Consider the following 15,284-nt stretch of genomic DNA (forward strand, 5'->3'; position numbering starts at 1 on the left):
ACGCTTCTAACCGCTACACTTTGCTCCCTCCACGACAAGATTCTGGGTCTTGAATAATAACAAGCTCTTTTCTTTAACTGCAGACTTACAAGTGACTCCGATCAGGCGACAGCACGGAAGATGCCCTGAGACACAATGGGAGTTTAAAACTCCAGACTGGAAGGGGTTGGGTGGGATGGGGAGTGGAATCCTAGAGCTGGAGGGAAACCCGAGGTCAGAGGTGGGGTCGGAAGAGGTGGCGTGCACAGGGCAGGCAGGAGAGGGGCTCAGAAAGGGAGGTGGGAAGGAGGAGGGCGCAGTCTTGGCCAGCTGACCCTGAAAATCCCTCCTCTAGCATGAGGACTGATTCAGGGGGCTGGAATCATTTTCCCAATTCAGCCCAGGGTCCCGTTCCAAGCATCTTCCTATCTGATCCCTGTTCCTTGCAGAATGAGAAGAGAATAAGAGGGAAAGTGAGAGCATGGCCGGGTTGAAACCCCAGGTTCTGCTCAGCCCGACGCGTCTCATCCAGTAAAGGTGGGAGTGTAGCAAGACCCTTTATTTCATCGTGCAAGGAAAGGAGCAGTCGGGGCGGCTGCCGCCAAGACTGCTCAGGGAGGGCGAGGGGAAAGGTTACTTTTCAGGGGTTTACAAGTGGGAAGTTCTGACAAGTTACTTCCGCAATGTCCTTAATCAGACTGCGCAGGCACGATGCAGCGCACGCTCAGAAAATGGCGGTGAAGCCCCGCCCAGAGGCGGGGAGGCTGCTGTGCATGGGCTGTTTACCGAGCTAAAAGGGTACCCTGAAGGTCAGCTTGGCGCCTAAACTGGTTTCTGCCAATTTCCTCTGGTTTGAGGGCAGCAGTTAAGGAGAGGGGAACCGGGATTCTAATGTAAAGCTACAGAGGGAGCGTGCCAAGCAAGCTGCTTGAGGCAGTGGAATCTCTGTCTTAAGAGAGGAAGAGTTGCAAAAAAGAACCCACTTCCTCCCTTGTCCATTTAATTACTGAAACATTCCAGTGCCTTTCACCTCCTCTTATTATCATTGTTTCCACGTAGATATTTTAAAAAGCTGGGACATCCTTACCACCGGCATAGCTGGTTGCCCATTGTGAGGGCAGGCACTTCCCAAGCATTCTCTGGGGTCTGGACAACCCTCCCATGAAGGCTCAGAGATGCTGAGTGACCTGCCCATTCCCCCAGGTAGTAAGTGACACTGCCTGGATCGAACCTGAGTCTGTTTGACTCCAAAGTCCAAGCTGACTTCACCACAAGCTCTCCAAGAACCAGGAACTCATTCTCCAGTTCAAGGGCTTCTGCCTCCCCACCCCATCCCCACCACCACACTGGAGGCTGTGTTTGGGGCTGGGGCTGGGTTTGAAGACCCTTTTTCATGGACACCCTTCTCCTGCCCCCAGCCCTGAGGCCAAACTCAGGCTCTGCTGCTTCCAGAAAGATGCGTTTCTGGGGTTAAAGGTGTGTGCCTGTATGTGTGTGAGTGTGAGAACGAGGTAGGTCAATAGCCTCCTTGGGACGAGTTAAAGCACACAGTCCCTCCCCCAAAAGCCTTTCTGGGCTCCAGGGAATGCCTCTCCCCACCTGGTCGTGTAGGAAGAATAATAGTAATACAGGAATAATACCAACCTGTAGGTGAACAACTTTACACTTTCTCTTGTATATTTCAAATCCATTAATTGATTTGATTCTCATGCCAGCCCTGTGAAGAAGGTAACAAATAATACCCTTCTTGTTCTACAAGGAAGGAAACCGAGGCCCAGAGAGGGTAGGTAGGGTCCCCAGGGTCACGGGAAGAGGCCGACCCTAGGCTTGAGCTCAGCATGAAAACCCCCCAGGGCTAGGCCGGTTCCTAACAAGTCACTTTGCCTTCTAGGGACCCCAGTGAGAGCTGGATTTTGTATTTTCTTTCCTCTTGACTCAGACAGACATGTACCAGCAGGGGGAGGAGGTGGAGGACTGAGGGAAAGGAAATTCCAGAGCATTTGGGGGTGGGTGGGGCCCCGCAGAGGGCCAGATGGGGTGCTGGAAGCCTGGAAAGGGTTAGAGAAAGAAGCCTGAGAGAACCATCCCTAGGCACACCGAGACTAAAAACTGAGGTAGAAAGGTGTCACCTACCTGCTCAGGACCCTGGAGAGAAAGGTATTTACAGACATTCCCTAGGAGGCTTGGGAAGAACACCTCCCTGTTCCCAAGGCAGGGGCAGGAGGGGAGGCGACTGCCCAGTTGCCCTGGTAGTGGCCACATTGTGAGGTGGGTCTGGTTCCAGGCCCTGCGGTTGGGGTGGGAGGAGATGGGTGGGTCTGGTTACAGGCAGTGGGGTTGGTGCTGTGGGTGGTTCTGGGGGCGGTGGCCGGGTCCTCCGCTCTGCCTGCCCCCACCCCCTGCGGGGGTCTTCCACCTCCCCGCACTATCATGGGCAGTGCCTACCACTGGGAGGCCCGGCGCAGGCAGATGGCTTTGGACCGTAGGAGGTGGCTGCTAGCCCAGCAGCAGAAGCAGCAGGAGCAGGAGCAGGAGCAGGAGCAGGTGCCTGAAAGGGGCCAGGTTCCTGAGTCCTTCCGGGGGCTGGGGGTGGGGGGCGGGGCGGGGTGGGGAAGATTGAGCCCTAGGAGCTGTCTGCTGGCTGGTGAGTGTTATTTTGCTGGGGTAGGGCCCAAAAAAGGTTGTTTGGGCTTCTCTTGAACCAGCTCCTTGTGTGTGCGCACGTGCGTGTGTACACGCGCATATTGGGGGGCTCAGGGCTGCTGTTGTACTAAGCCAAGTTGGGGGATCAGGCCTGGGGAGTTTCAAAGCGTCACTGTCCGATATAGAAACCTGTCTGCCACCGAGCCCTTGAAATGTGGCTAGTTAGACTGAAGAACTGAATTTTTAATTTCCTGTACATGTAATTCATTTAAATAAAAATTAGGAGCCCTGGTGGTGCAAAGTTGAAACACTCGGGTGCTAACCCAAAGGTTGGTAGTTTGAACCAACCTAGCAGTTCCTCGGGAGAGAGACCTGGTGATCTGCTTCCAAAAAGATTACAGCCTAGAAAACCCTAAGGGGCAGTTCACGTGGGGTCGCTGTGAGTCGAAAATTGACTTGACGGCACACAACAGCAACACAACCATTATGAATTGAAAACAGACACTCGATACAATTTTTGGAAGGCTTTTTTAAGGTATGTTTGGAACAACTGGGGTATGGGACTCTACTTTTTCAACTATAAATTTTGTGGAAAAAAAGATAAATCTTTTTGCGGGAACTTTAGGATCCAAATTAAGATGCGCTGTAAGTGTAAAATGCCTGCTGGGTTTTGAAGACTTAGTACAAAGAACGTAAAATATCTCATTCACATTTTCATATAGATCACATGCTTTGACTCTTTGGGGTAAATAAAATCTCTCATTACAATTAGTTTCACCTGTTTCTCTTTCCCTTTTTCAAAAGTAAGCTACTTTTTAAAACTCCTAGAACATTTAAAACGATCCATGTGGCACACATGTTTCTATTGGACAGTGCTGTTCCAAAGTGTTCACAAGGAGTTATTCTTTATCCTCTGGCACTGAAAACAGTGCTCAGCTCCCAAGCCCGGAGGTAGGTACCGAAAAACGCTGCTATTTCCTGGGCAGGGGCAGTGCCAGGGGACACTGTCACCACAGAAAGCTCGTGGGTGCTGCGGTGGGCAGGGGGAGAGAGCCCAGGCTCCAGCACCAGCCTCCAACTCCAGGGGACAGAGACCACCCGGGCCACCTCTACCTCTCTCTGTGCGCCTGGCTCCCCTGCAGTCCCTCTGGTACGTGGGAGGGCGGGTAAGGGGGGCCAGGGGGAGGAGGATGCCACTTGCCTGGGGGTTCTTGTCAGGAACTGAAGAAACTCCAAAAGGAAGAGAAGCAACCTGAAAAGTCTCGACCATGTCCGGAGCCGAAGTCTCAGCCACCACCTCCATTGCAACCACAGCAGGCACCGTCGCCACAGCCACCGTCGCCACAGCCACCGCCTCAGCCGAGGCAACAAAATGTCCGAGGTCCTGATAACCAGTATGCCTCCAAGTGCATATTCTACAAGGATTCCAGCGGGCCGGGTCCCCAGGGTGGCTCAAGGGGGGTCAGATAGTTGGAGGGCCATCCAAGAGATTCCAAGTGGGGCTGAAAGCTTTTCCAGGCCCTGGTGTGGGAGTGGGGGCAGGTGGTGAGAAGGGAGCCCCTCGCTCCCATTTCAGCCCTATTGCCATGTCTGCCACCCATCCTCTCTGACTCTCCCCAGCATGCTCAGCCTTTACTACCTTCTTGGCCGACCACTCCCTCTGGGGTGGGTTTGTGCCAACCCAGGGCTGCAGAGAAGCCTGCCAACTTCTGCAGAGGGTGGCTGACAAGTCCTCAGCCCTTCCTCCAGGGTGGGAGTGACAGAGGGGGTGGGTGGTCAGATGGTTGTAGGCTTATCAACAGATCTCCTGTCGGGTCTGAAACGGGGAAGCCCCAGGGTGACCTCCTAGTTGAGAATCATCAGGGTGGCCTGCCATGTTCCACATGGCTTCGCTGTGTTCCATTCCCAGAAACTGCTGGATGAGTAACGTGTGCTTTGTTTCATCATCAGGTCTGAAGAGCTCATGCCAGGCTAGCCCAGTCAGATACACTGGGTTCTCACGATTCTCGGTGAGACAGACGTGACGTGAAAGGCAGATGCACGCTGGCTGTGTAGTGTGCTTGTGTGTGTGTGCGTGCAGAATCTAGAGAAACTTCCTTGGAGGGAGGGGGGTGCTGGAATGATTTTAAGTCACTTCTGGATGGTCCCAAGGGCCTCCACTCCTTGCCCCCTAAAAATGTCTGAGTAGGACCTTTTGGTCAGTGCTAAGCATAAAAAGGAAGGAACCCTGGTGGCAGAAATGTTTAAACATTTTGCTGGTAACTGAAAGGTTGTTGGTTCGAACCCACCTAATGGCTCTGTGGGAGAAAGACCGGGCAGTCTGCCTCCATAAAGATTACAGCTTAGAAAACCCTATGGGCACCTAACAACAAGCTTACAAGGAGGGGCTGACAATCTATTTGGGAAAATAGGAGATGCCGAGGAGTGAAAATATAGGGTCTCCTCTAAGTGCTGGGTGGGGTGGGGTGGAGGCAGCCGGAGCAGGAGGAAGGGCAAGACCAGACATAAGCGAGGCGGCTTCACGTCTCCTGGGAGTGTGATTTAATATCTTTGAGCCATAACTCAATTATTTATTAAAATGAGAGTGATAATACCACCTCCTTTAAAGAGGCATCATGAGGATTGAACATGGCAATGAAAGCAGAAGACATCAAAAGCATGTAGCATAGACTTAACCTGCTGGTTTTGTTCACAGTACTATAGATATGTGAGGTGTTAACATTTCGGGAAGCTGGGAATAGAAGTTTTGTTCTATTTTTGCAAAAAAAAAAAAAAAAAAGCATTTAGCATAGAGACTGGCTCATAGTAGGCCATCAAGCCCAGGATAAGGACGATAGCTGGTTGTTAGTTGCCATCCAGTCTATTCCGACGCATGGTGACCCCACGTGTGCAGAGTAGAACTGCTTCATAGGGTTTTCCAAGCTGTCACCTTTCAGAAGCAGATCACCAGGCATGTCTTCCAATGTGCCTCTGGGTGGGTTTGAACCGCCAACCTTTCAGCTAGTAGTCCAGTGCTAAACCATGTGTGCTACCCAGAGACTCCATGATATCTCTTAATGAGGATGAGATGAAACACAGCAAGCTTTGGAAAGGTTTCTATGACGCAGGTGCAAAGGAAGCACTGAGCTCTCCTGATTGCTAGCACTTTAGGATGAGTCTGGGCTGCTGCGTTGCATTTAGATCCCTCTAGCCCCAAAGAGCCTAATACAGTGTTCTGAAACCAGGCGGTCCAGGAACTTTTTTTTTTTTTAAATGTGATGATCCTATTTGTTTAAAATTTTATTGTGCTAAAATACATATGACATAATATTAGCAATTTTAACCGTTTTAATTGTTCATTTCAGTGGCATTTATTACACTCACAGTATTGGGCAACCATCACCACTATCTATCCCCAAAATTTTTTCATCACCCCAAACATAAGGTTTGTACTCATTGAGCGATTAACTCCTCATTCCTCCTCCCCCAGCCCCTGGCAGCCTCCATTTTCTGTCTTTATGAATTTGCCTATTCTAAATATTTCATGTAAGTGAAATCATGCAATATTTATCCTTTTGTGCCCGGCTTCTTTCAGTTAGCTTGATGTTTTCAAGGCTTATCCGTGTAAGATGTGTAAGAATTTCATTCATTTTTTGTGGCTGAATAACATCCCGTGTGTGTATCTATCACGTTTTGTGCATTCATTTATCAGCTGATGAACACTTGGGTTGTTTCCACTTTCTGGCTATTGTGAATAATGTTGCTATGATCATTGGCAAACTTGTATCTGTTTGAGTCCCTGTGTTCAATTCTTGGGTGTAGGGGGAAGCAGTGTATTAGTTTCCTAGAGCTGCTGTAACAAAATATCACAAATCGAGGAGGCTTAGAAAAACAGAAGTTTAGTGTCCCACAGTTCTAGAAACTAGAAGTCCAAAATCAAGGTGTTGGGAAGGTTGGTCCCATCTGAAGGCCTTGTTCCATGCCTCTCCTCCTTTTCAGTGGTTGTCGGCATCCTCGGTGTTCCTTAGCTTTGTAGATGCATCACTTCAATCTCTGCCTCCGTCGTCACATGGCATTCTTCCCAGCCTGTCTCTGTGTGTCTTCTCTTCTTATAAGGACACCAGTCACATAGGATGGGGATTAGGGCCCACCCTACTCCAGTGAGACCTCATGTTAACTAATTACATCTGCTAAGACCCTATTTCCAGGAAAGGTCACACTCACAGGTACTGGGGGTTAGGGCTTCAGCATAGCTTTTGGGGGGATACAATTTAACCTGTAACAGGTATATATCTAAGAGTGGAAATGCTAGGTCATATGGTAATTCTATGTTCAATTTTTTGAGAAAATGCCAGAATGTTGAAAACTGGACATTTAAACATTATAATGTGGTAACTCTGGAAATCAGATTCTCCCCTTCCCTAGGGTTTGCTCTTGTTGTTTGTCGGTTGAAGGCTGTAGTAGTAGGTTGTTTTAGTGACTTTCCTAGAATTTTTTTTTTTTTTGCAAAGACTGCATTCTTTGTTGTGTGTTGTTATTGAAGTCTGTTTCCTTAAGCTTGTGTTTAGCTAGTGCTTTTTTAAAGTAATATTTTATTGTGTTTTCGGCGACAGCTTTCATAGTAAACTAGGTTCCCTTCTGATAATTTCTACACAAATTGTTCTGCAACATTAGTTTCATTTTTCACAACGTGTCAACATCTCTTTCATTGCATTCTGATTGTTCCCTTTCCACTAGTGTTTTGACAGATTTCCTTGAATGTCCGAAGCTACAATGAAACAAAAAACAAAACAAACACCTCTAGGCTCAGGAGTTTAGAGATCGGCCCAAGGTGAAAACTTAGGGTTTCCTCAGGTCTTTTCTGAGCATGGGTCTTGCCTTGCCTATGGTGTCGTTTACTGAATTCCCCTGTATACATGTTTTTTTTTTAGTATTTTATTATGATGGCTCAAGCATAGCAACGATTCTGAGGATGGCGCAGGACTGGGCAGTGTTTCCTTCTGTTGTACATAAGGTCACTATGAGTCGGAACCTTCGTGGCACCTAACACATTTTATTATATATATTATTTTTAAATAACATTGTGTTGTGTTTTTGGCGAAAGTCTACCCAGCAAGTCACTTTCCCCTTTGAAAAGACTTGATTTGCCTGCCCCTGAGTTCCCGGCTTGGGGGGGGCGGGGGTGGCCAACTGAGCGCAGCTCGGACCCTGGCCCCCTCCCGGGCACCGCGAGCTTTGCCAGAAGCTGCTGTGGGGTTCAGAGGCCCCCCTGGGCGTTGCACTAACGCGAGCTTCGGGCGCAGAAGGGAGGCAACTTGGGGGCACGCGGCAAGTGGGGTGTGTGGAAGGGAGCAGACGGAGTTCTGCTGATGAAAGCCGCGGGTCACCACTGACTCGGGGAAGGTTAGGAGGGCCCGCGGCTCGGAGCCGAGGAACGCCCGCCCGGGTGATACCGTGCGTGGGAAGTCGAGGAGCCCTTGGGCCCCGCCGGAACGCCGAGCCCCGGCTCCCTCCCCGACAGAGTGGCGGCGGGTCGCCGCCCTACCTTGCTCCCCGCCTCCTGTGCCAGTTCGCGGGGAGGGTGTCCATTTCTTTCTTCAGCTCTGGGGAAAGCATGCGGCTGGCGGGCCTGCGAGACTCACACAATGGGCACTTAACCGAATCACTTTTGTCCACCAAACAGGACTGGACGAATCGCAAGCATTGCCTGAAGGATACTGATAGCTGTGAGCAAGGCACCGCGCTGAATTCTTTGTACGTGTTAACCCGGGGATCCTCCTAACCTGACGTCCCCAGCTTCGGAAAATTCACTGCCTCGGGCAGCTTGCTTAGCATATGCCCCACAGCTTTACAGTAAAACGCTGGTTGCCTTGCTTGACAGGCTCTGTAGCTTCACATTAAAATCCTGGTTCCCCTCTCCTTAACTGCTGCCCCAAACTAGAGGAAATTCGTGGAAGCTGGTTTAGACGCCATGTTGACGTTCAGGATAACCTTTTAGAACTTCCCCACCTCTGGGTGGAGTTTAACTGCCATTTTCTGAACATATGATGCATGAAGTTATATGTAAACCTGCCTACTATGATTAAGAATGTTACTAATGTAACTTGTATGAACTTCCTACTTGTAAACTCCCTAAAAAGAACCTTCCCCCTTGTCCTCCCTGAGCAGTCTTGGCGGCAGCAGGCGCAACTGTTTCCTTTCCTTGTACAAGAGAATAAAGGTGCCTTTCTACTCTCCCACCTCGGTCTCTCATTCATTGGCTGAGATGAGTCTCGCCAAGCAGAACTTGGGGTTTCCACCTGTCAACACTCACAGCCCTATAGGGTTTGAAGCTATTATCATCCTTACATCACTGATGGAATAAGGGAGGCCAGATAGGTTGAGAAACTGTCCAGTGTCACATTTAGTAGGTAGCAGCCATCCGGTGGGCCTCACTCTGACCCAGGACACAAACTGTTTGAATGGAAAGGGTGGGATCTATCCGATGGAGTCTACCAGACGGAAGCCGTAAGAACAGAAGTTGGACCTTGTCAGCCCTGCAGAGTACAGAGCAATTGAGCTAGATGTCTCCCGAGACCATGGTCCCCAGCCCTCAGACCACTAATTTGGTCCCTCAGGAAGTTTGGACGTGTCTATGAAGCTTCTATGACTTTGCCTTGGTCAGTTTGTGCTGACTTCCCCAGTACTGTGTACTGTCTTACCTTTCACCAAAGTTACCACTTACCTATTGTCTAGTAGTATTTTTCCCTTCCCACCATGCCCCTCCCACATAATCATCAAAGATTGTTTCTTTCTGTGTGGAAATCTTTTCAAGAGTTTTTATAATAGTGGTCTCATACAGCATTTGTACTTTTGTGACTGACTTATTTTACTTAGCAAAATGCCCTCCAGATTCATCCATGTTGTGAGATGTTTTTCAGAGTCATCATTGTTCTTTATCATTGCCTAAGTATTCTATCCTGTGTATGCACCGTAGTTTATTGATTCATCTGTTGATAGGCACTTAGGTTGTTTCTATCTTTTTGCTATTGTGAATAATGCAGCAGTGAACATGGGTGTGCATATGTCTATTTGTGTGACAGCTCTTATTTCTCTAGGATATATTCCTAGGAGTAGGATTGCTGAATTGTATATCTGTATTTCTAGGTTTTTAAGGTTATGCCATTTTGTATTTCTACCAGCAGTGCCTAAGAGTTCAAATCTCCTGGCAGCCTCTCCAACGTTTGTTATTTTCCATTTTTTTTTTTGATTCATGCCAGTAATGTCAGGGTGAGATGGTATCTCATTGTAGTTTGGCATTTCTCTAATGGCTAGTGATCGAAAGCATTTCATCATGTGTCTGTTAGCCACCTGAATGTCTTCTTTGGTGAAGTGTCTTTTCATATCCTTTGCCTATGTTTTAATTGGATTATTGTTGTAAATTGTCTTTTTGTTGTAAAGGTGTTGAATTTTCCTATAGATTTTAGAGATTAGACCTGTGTGGGATATGTCATAGCAAAATTTTTTTTCCTAGTGTGTTTGTTCTCTTTTTACTCTTTTGGTGAAGCGTTTTGATGAACCTAAGTGTTTAGTTTTTAGAAGACCCTAGTTATCTAGCTTATCTTCTGGTGTTTGTGTATTGTTGCTTATGGTTTGTATCCTATTTATGCTATGTATTAGGGCCCCTAGTGTTGACCGTATTTTTTCTTCTATGATCTTTACAGTTTTTGGTTTTATATTTAGATGTTTGATCCATTTTTAACTAGTTTTTGTGTGTGGTGTGAGGTATGGGTCCTGTTTCATTTTTTTTGCAGATGGATATCCAGTTTTGTCAGCACCATTTGTTAAAAAGACTGTCTTTTCCCCATTTAATGGGCTTTGGGCCTTTGTCAAAGATCTGTAATGCAGTGGTTTTGCTAAAGGCAGATGACATCTCTGGTCAAGTCTCTCCCTGCCCTGTCCTAGCTCTGTCGCACCCTCTCTGGGGCCTCAGTCTTTATGTTCTCCAATGGGAGAGGGATTATCTTTCTTTCATTTGGTCTCAGGGAAGTGCTGTCTTTCAAGATGCTTCCTTCCTGACAAGTTACCTGTGAGCCCCCTTTTGGAAATCCCAGCACCTAGCCAGCCCTCCCTCAGGTAGTAAAAACTAGGGAGAAACAGCATTTTTGCAGGTCACTTGTCTGATCTTTCACCTCCTGGCTTGAAACCTGGTTCTAATCAAACCTAACACTGGGCCGTTTTGAGCAGCCCCACCACGCCCTACAGGTCTATTCTTTACATCTTGTCCATTAAACTGATTTCCTGCTCTACCTTTTCCTACCAAGGGTTGAGATGGTGATTTTCACATGATTATTCTTACAGTATAGAAGACTTGGTTTGTGCTAGGTACCTTGCCAAGTACCTATTGATCTCATCTAATTTTCTGAGGAAAGCATTATCATATCCATTTTGTAGGTGAAGAAGTTGAGGCGAGAATGGTAAAGCCATTTGTCTAACTACACAGCTGGTAAGTGGATTGGAACCCAGCTATTCTGCTCACCTCCTTCCCTATTTGGCTAGGATACAATCTGCCTTGAACAAATGTTCCTGAGTCCAAAACATAGGAAATATATTTTGGGGATGAATCGCTGTTAGGATGGCTCCTCAGGCACTATCAGTTTGAATAACTGAGAATTCACTGTTGTTGAATAATCTCTGAGAGTTGAAACAAATTTGAAACAATGGTGGAGATTTATTACTCAGTCATACAATTTGCGAATTGGACAACACACAACATGAGACTGGGTGTTGCACCTGGGATGAGACAATATGGGGTATTTATAACCCAAGGAACAAAGACAGCCAGGGAAGTCCGAACAGTTTCAATGAGTCTTTTGGATACTTATTAAAAATATCTCTTGAAATTCTTCCTTCCACAGAATTGTGTTTGGCTGAGAAGACAAACAGTGCAGGTCTTGAGGAGTCAGAGTCTGCCTAGCAGGCTCTTAGATAACCAGGCGTCTGCTTTTTGTCTGGAATGCAGGAGTTAAAGAGCAGGAACTGTTAATTATACATAAATCTACAGAAACAAGCTGATACTATTTCTAAAAGTTAGGTTACTGTGATGGTTAAGATCGTATATCAACTTGGGTGGGCCATGATTTTCGGTGGTTTGATAGTCATATGATGGTGTGATCACTTCCATGACGAGATTCGATATTATGTGATCACCTCCATGATGGGATCTGCTGTGAGTAACCAATCAGTTGACAGGGAGTTTCCTTGGGTGTGTGGCCTGCATTGTATATAAGTGGATATTCTGGTAAGGCTTGTGGGCTTTTGCTCATTCTGGATTCTGCAGCTGGCTCCTGTTCGTCTGACCTCCAGTTCTTGGGACTTGAGTTAGCAGCTTACCTGTGGCCTTGCCTGCCGATCTTTGGGATTCATCAATCTTTGCAGCCTGTGAGCAAGAGCCCTGCTCTCCAACCTGCCCTGCTGATCTTGGGTTCACTAGCCCCTGTGGCTGTGTACATCAGGAGAAGCCTCTATCCTCACCTATGGACTTGGGACGTTCCAGCTTCTACAACCACGTGAGCCATTTCCTTGATATAAATCTCTCTCTCTATTTTTTTCTATATATATTTATACACTTTACTGGTTTTGCTTCTCTTGAGAACCCAACCTAGGACAGTTACTCATTACCTTAAATTTTTGCTCTGTGAAACCAGGTAGCAGCCATGTACTTTCAGCTGGGCATAAGTGACTCTATCTCATTTTTTAGCTTCCACAGCCACACTGTTTCCATTGAAGTGTGGGTCTGAGCTTTCTGCCATCCTCCGTAATTATTGGGTCACCTATGCTATTTCCTGCTTGCATTCTGAGGCTCAGTCCTGGCCCCCTTCTCTCTCTTGTGCACACTCACTCATGGCCAGGGGACTCAGGTACTTCCTCTGTGATGTCAGACAGGCAAGGGAGTCCTCGATCTTAAAAAGGAAAACAAAGCAAAACCCAAGTACATCTTGATTATAATTTAATATGCATTAATTTAAAGAGAATTCTAGTCTGTTTTTTGAAACTATGTAGACACGCCACACTTGTCCAGCCAGGTTACTCTGTTGAGCCCCATCCTGTTTTCCAAAGCAGCAAAGAACGTAACAGACAAAATGGAGGTCAGGGCTTGCTATAGCCCTCGCTGCTTCCTTGGGTCCCCCAGAAGCGCTGGGAGGGGGGGAGGTCTAGAGAGACCATAATGAGTGCCAGTCCCCAGGTCAAGTGGCTCCCAGCTGTGGGATTCAAGGTGGACACAGGGGACACTTTGAGGTCCTGCAGGTGGGTGCATGTGGGAGAGTGCCCAGTGCCAGCACGACAAAGGAATCAAGGTCTTGAGCCTTGACATGAAGCCTGGGCATCGCGGCTCCCTCAGGGGGATGGCAGAGGAATTAATGGGCATTCCCAGTTGAGAGCTCCTCTGATCTGGGGGATTTCTAGCTCCCTATGGCTCTAGGGAGACCGGGTGATGTAGTGGTTAAGAGCTCTGCTACTAACAAAAAAGGTCAGCAGTTCGAATCCACTGGTCTGCTCCTTGAAAACCTCATGGGACAGTTCTACTTTGTCCTATAGGGTTACTATGAATTGGAATTGACTTTATGGCAATGGGTTATGAGTGGGCTGAGGATACCCCAGTTTACCCCAGCGAAGCGATGCAGCTGCAGCTCCTACTGCATTCTCACATATCCTTCTGCTCACAGCTGCTTGGAAATCAACTCAAGTGACACCACCCTGAACTGCACCACCCCTTCTGGAACCTGGAGCCCCCAAGGTCTGGCCTGGGCTCAAGGCACTGGAGAACAAGGGTCAGGAGGTCCCTGAGTTTGACAGCTGGGAGGTGATGCGGACCTTGAGGGGGCAGTGACCATGGAGCAGGGGGACCTGAAACCAGACTGTGAGGAGCGAGATGGTGTGGGCAAGGAGATGCAGGCCGTTGGGAGCCCTGGCTCAGGCTTGTCCTGAGCTCCTGTCTTCAGTACCTTTCAGCCAAATACCACCAGGAGCACACCTTCTCCCAGTACCTTACAGATGTACGTATTGCTTTCAGTTCTGTGCTATGTTTTGTCTAGGCTTTGCACATGCTCTTCCCTCTGCCCAGAATGCTGTTCTCCCTCCCTTCACCTGGTTCATTCTGACTCATTCTTCAGGTTGCTGATTCTAGTCTCTAGGCTTCTACTTATACCCTCTTTTGCCCTTCATACTCTCCACCCCTTGTTAATCCCTGGGTTGGAAAGATCAAATAAAATTATTATCAACTAAGTAAAAAGCCCAAATGTTTCCCTATGTTCCAAGTAGCTCTTCGTGGCTCCTCGCACAGAGCTGCTGGATCATCTTTTCTCCGTGGATATTGAACTCAAAAATAATAGGATAGTAGTGTTGTTGTTAAGTGCTGTCGAGTCAGTTCTGACTCACAGCAACCCTATATACAACAGAAAAAAAACACTGCCTGGTCCTGTGCCATCCTTACAGACATTGTTATGCTTGAGCCCATTGTTGCTACCACGGTGTCAATCCATCTTGTTGAGGGTCTTCTCCTTGACAACGTCAGTCTTTTCTCCATTTATCATGATGTTGCTTATTGGTCCAGTTGTGAGGATTTTTGATTTATGTTCAGGAGTAATCCATACTGAAGACTGTGATCTTTCATCTTCATCACTAAGTGGTTCAAGTCCTCTTCACTTTCAGCTAGCAAGGTTGTGTCATCTGCATATCGTAGGTTGTTAATGAGTCTTTCTTCAATCCTGATGCCACATTCTTCTTCAAATAGTCCAGCTTCTTGGATTATTTGCTCAGCATACGGATTGAATAAATATGGTGAAAGGATACAACCCTGACACACACCTTTCCTGGCTTTAAACCCCTTGTTCCATTAGAATGACTGCCTCTTGGTCTAAGTACAGGTTCCTCATAAGCACAATTAAGTGTTCTGGAATTCCCATTCTTCACAATGTTATCCATAATTTGTTATGATTCACACAATCGAATGCCTTTGCATAGTCAATAAAACACAGATAAACATCTTTTTGGTATTCTCTGCTTTGAACCAAGATCCTTCTGACATATTAGCAATGATATCCCTCATTCCATGTCCTCTTCTGAATCCGGCTTGAATTTTTGGCACTTCCCTGTCACTGTAGTGCTGCAACCATTTACGAATTCTCTTCAGTAAAACTTTACTTGCATGTGATATTTGATGACATTGTTTCATAATTTCCACCTTCTCTTGGGTCACCTTTGGGACAGGTACAAATATGGACTTCTTCCAGTTGGTTGGCAAGGTAACAGTCTTCCAAATTCCTTGGCATAGACAAGTTAACATCTCCAGAACTGCACGCACTTGCTGAAATATCACAATTGGTATTCCATCAATTCCTGGAGCTTTGTTTGCCGAAAAATCATTCAAAAGCTGCTGCAGCAGTACATCAACAGAGAGCTACAAAAACTTCAGGTCAGGTTTAGAAAAGGACGTGGAACAAATAACATTATCGCTGACATCAGACGGATCTTACTTACACCAGCCAAAATACACAATTCTCTTAAAAACACGAGAAAAAAACAATAGACTTCTCTAGTACAAAAGCATTTTCAGTGAAAAAACATTGCACAGAGAAAAAAGCAGTACACGTTAAGATGACAAAGCAAAACCCATTTTTGTAATACTAAAAATCTTTCCCCAA

General features: G+C 47.1%; 1 protein-coding gene across 5 annotated transcripts; it reads left to right on the forward strand.

Moving 5' to 3' along the window:
• Nucleotides 1-628: 628 nt before the first annotated feature.
• On the forward strand, nt 629-9,386 carry LOC126062610 (coiled-coil domain-containing protein 200-like). Of its 5 annotated transcripts, XM_049860315.1 has the most exons (5): nt 2,288-2,523; nt 3,841-4,003; nt 4,573-4,631; nt 5,967-6,046; nt 8,285-9,386. In XM_049860315.1, exons 1-5 carry the CDS (start codon nt 2,410-2,412, stop codon nt 8,310-8,312), a joined length of 444 nt encoding a protein of 147 aa, XP_049716272.1. In that variant the 5' UTR covers nt 2,288-2,409; the 3' UTR covers nt 8,313-9,386. The 5 variants fall into 5 exon arrangements, 2 of the variants coding, with proteins under 2 accessions (XP_049716272.1, XP_049716273.1); XR_007514108.1 differs by lacking the exons at nt 2,288-2,523; nt 5,967-6,046 and adding an exon at nt 629-2,136 and having other exon boundaries at nt 3,841-4,016; nt 8,285-9,383; XR_007514107.1 differs by lacking the exons at nt 2,288-2,523; nt 5,967-6,046 and adding an exon at nt 635-2,247 and having other exon boundaries at nt 8,285-9,382.
• Nucleotides 9,387-15,284: the final 5,898 nt, after the last annotated feature.

This window comes from Elephas maximus, chromosome 19, assembly GCF_024166365.1.
Source record: "Elephas maximus indicus isolate mEleMax1 chromosome 19, mEleMax1 primary haplotype, whole genome shotgun sequence".
NCBI classification, from domain to species: Eukaryota; Metazoa; Chordata; class Mammalia; order Proboscidea; family Elephantidae; genus Elephas; species Elephas maximus.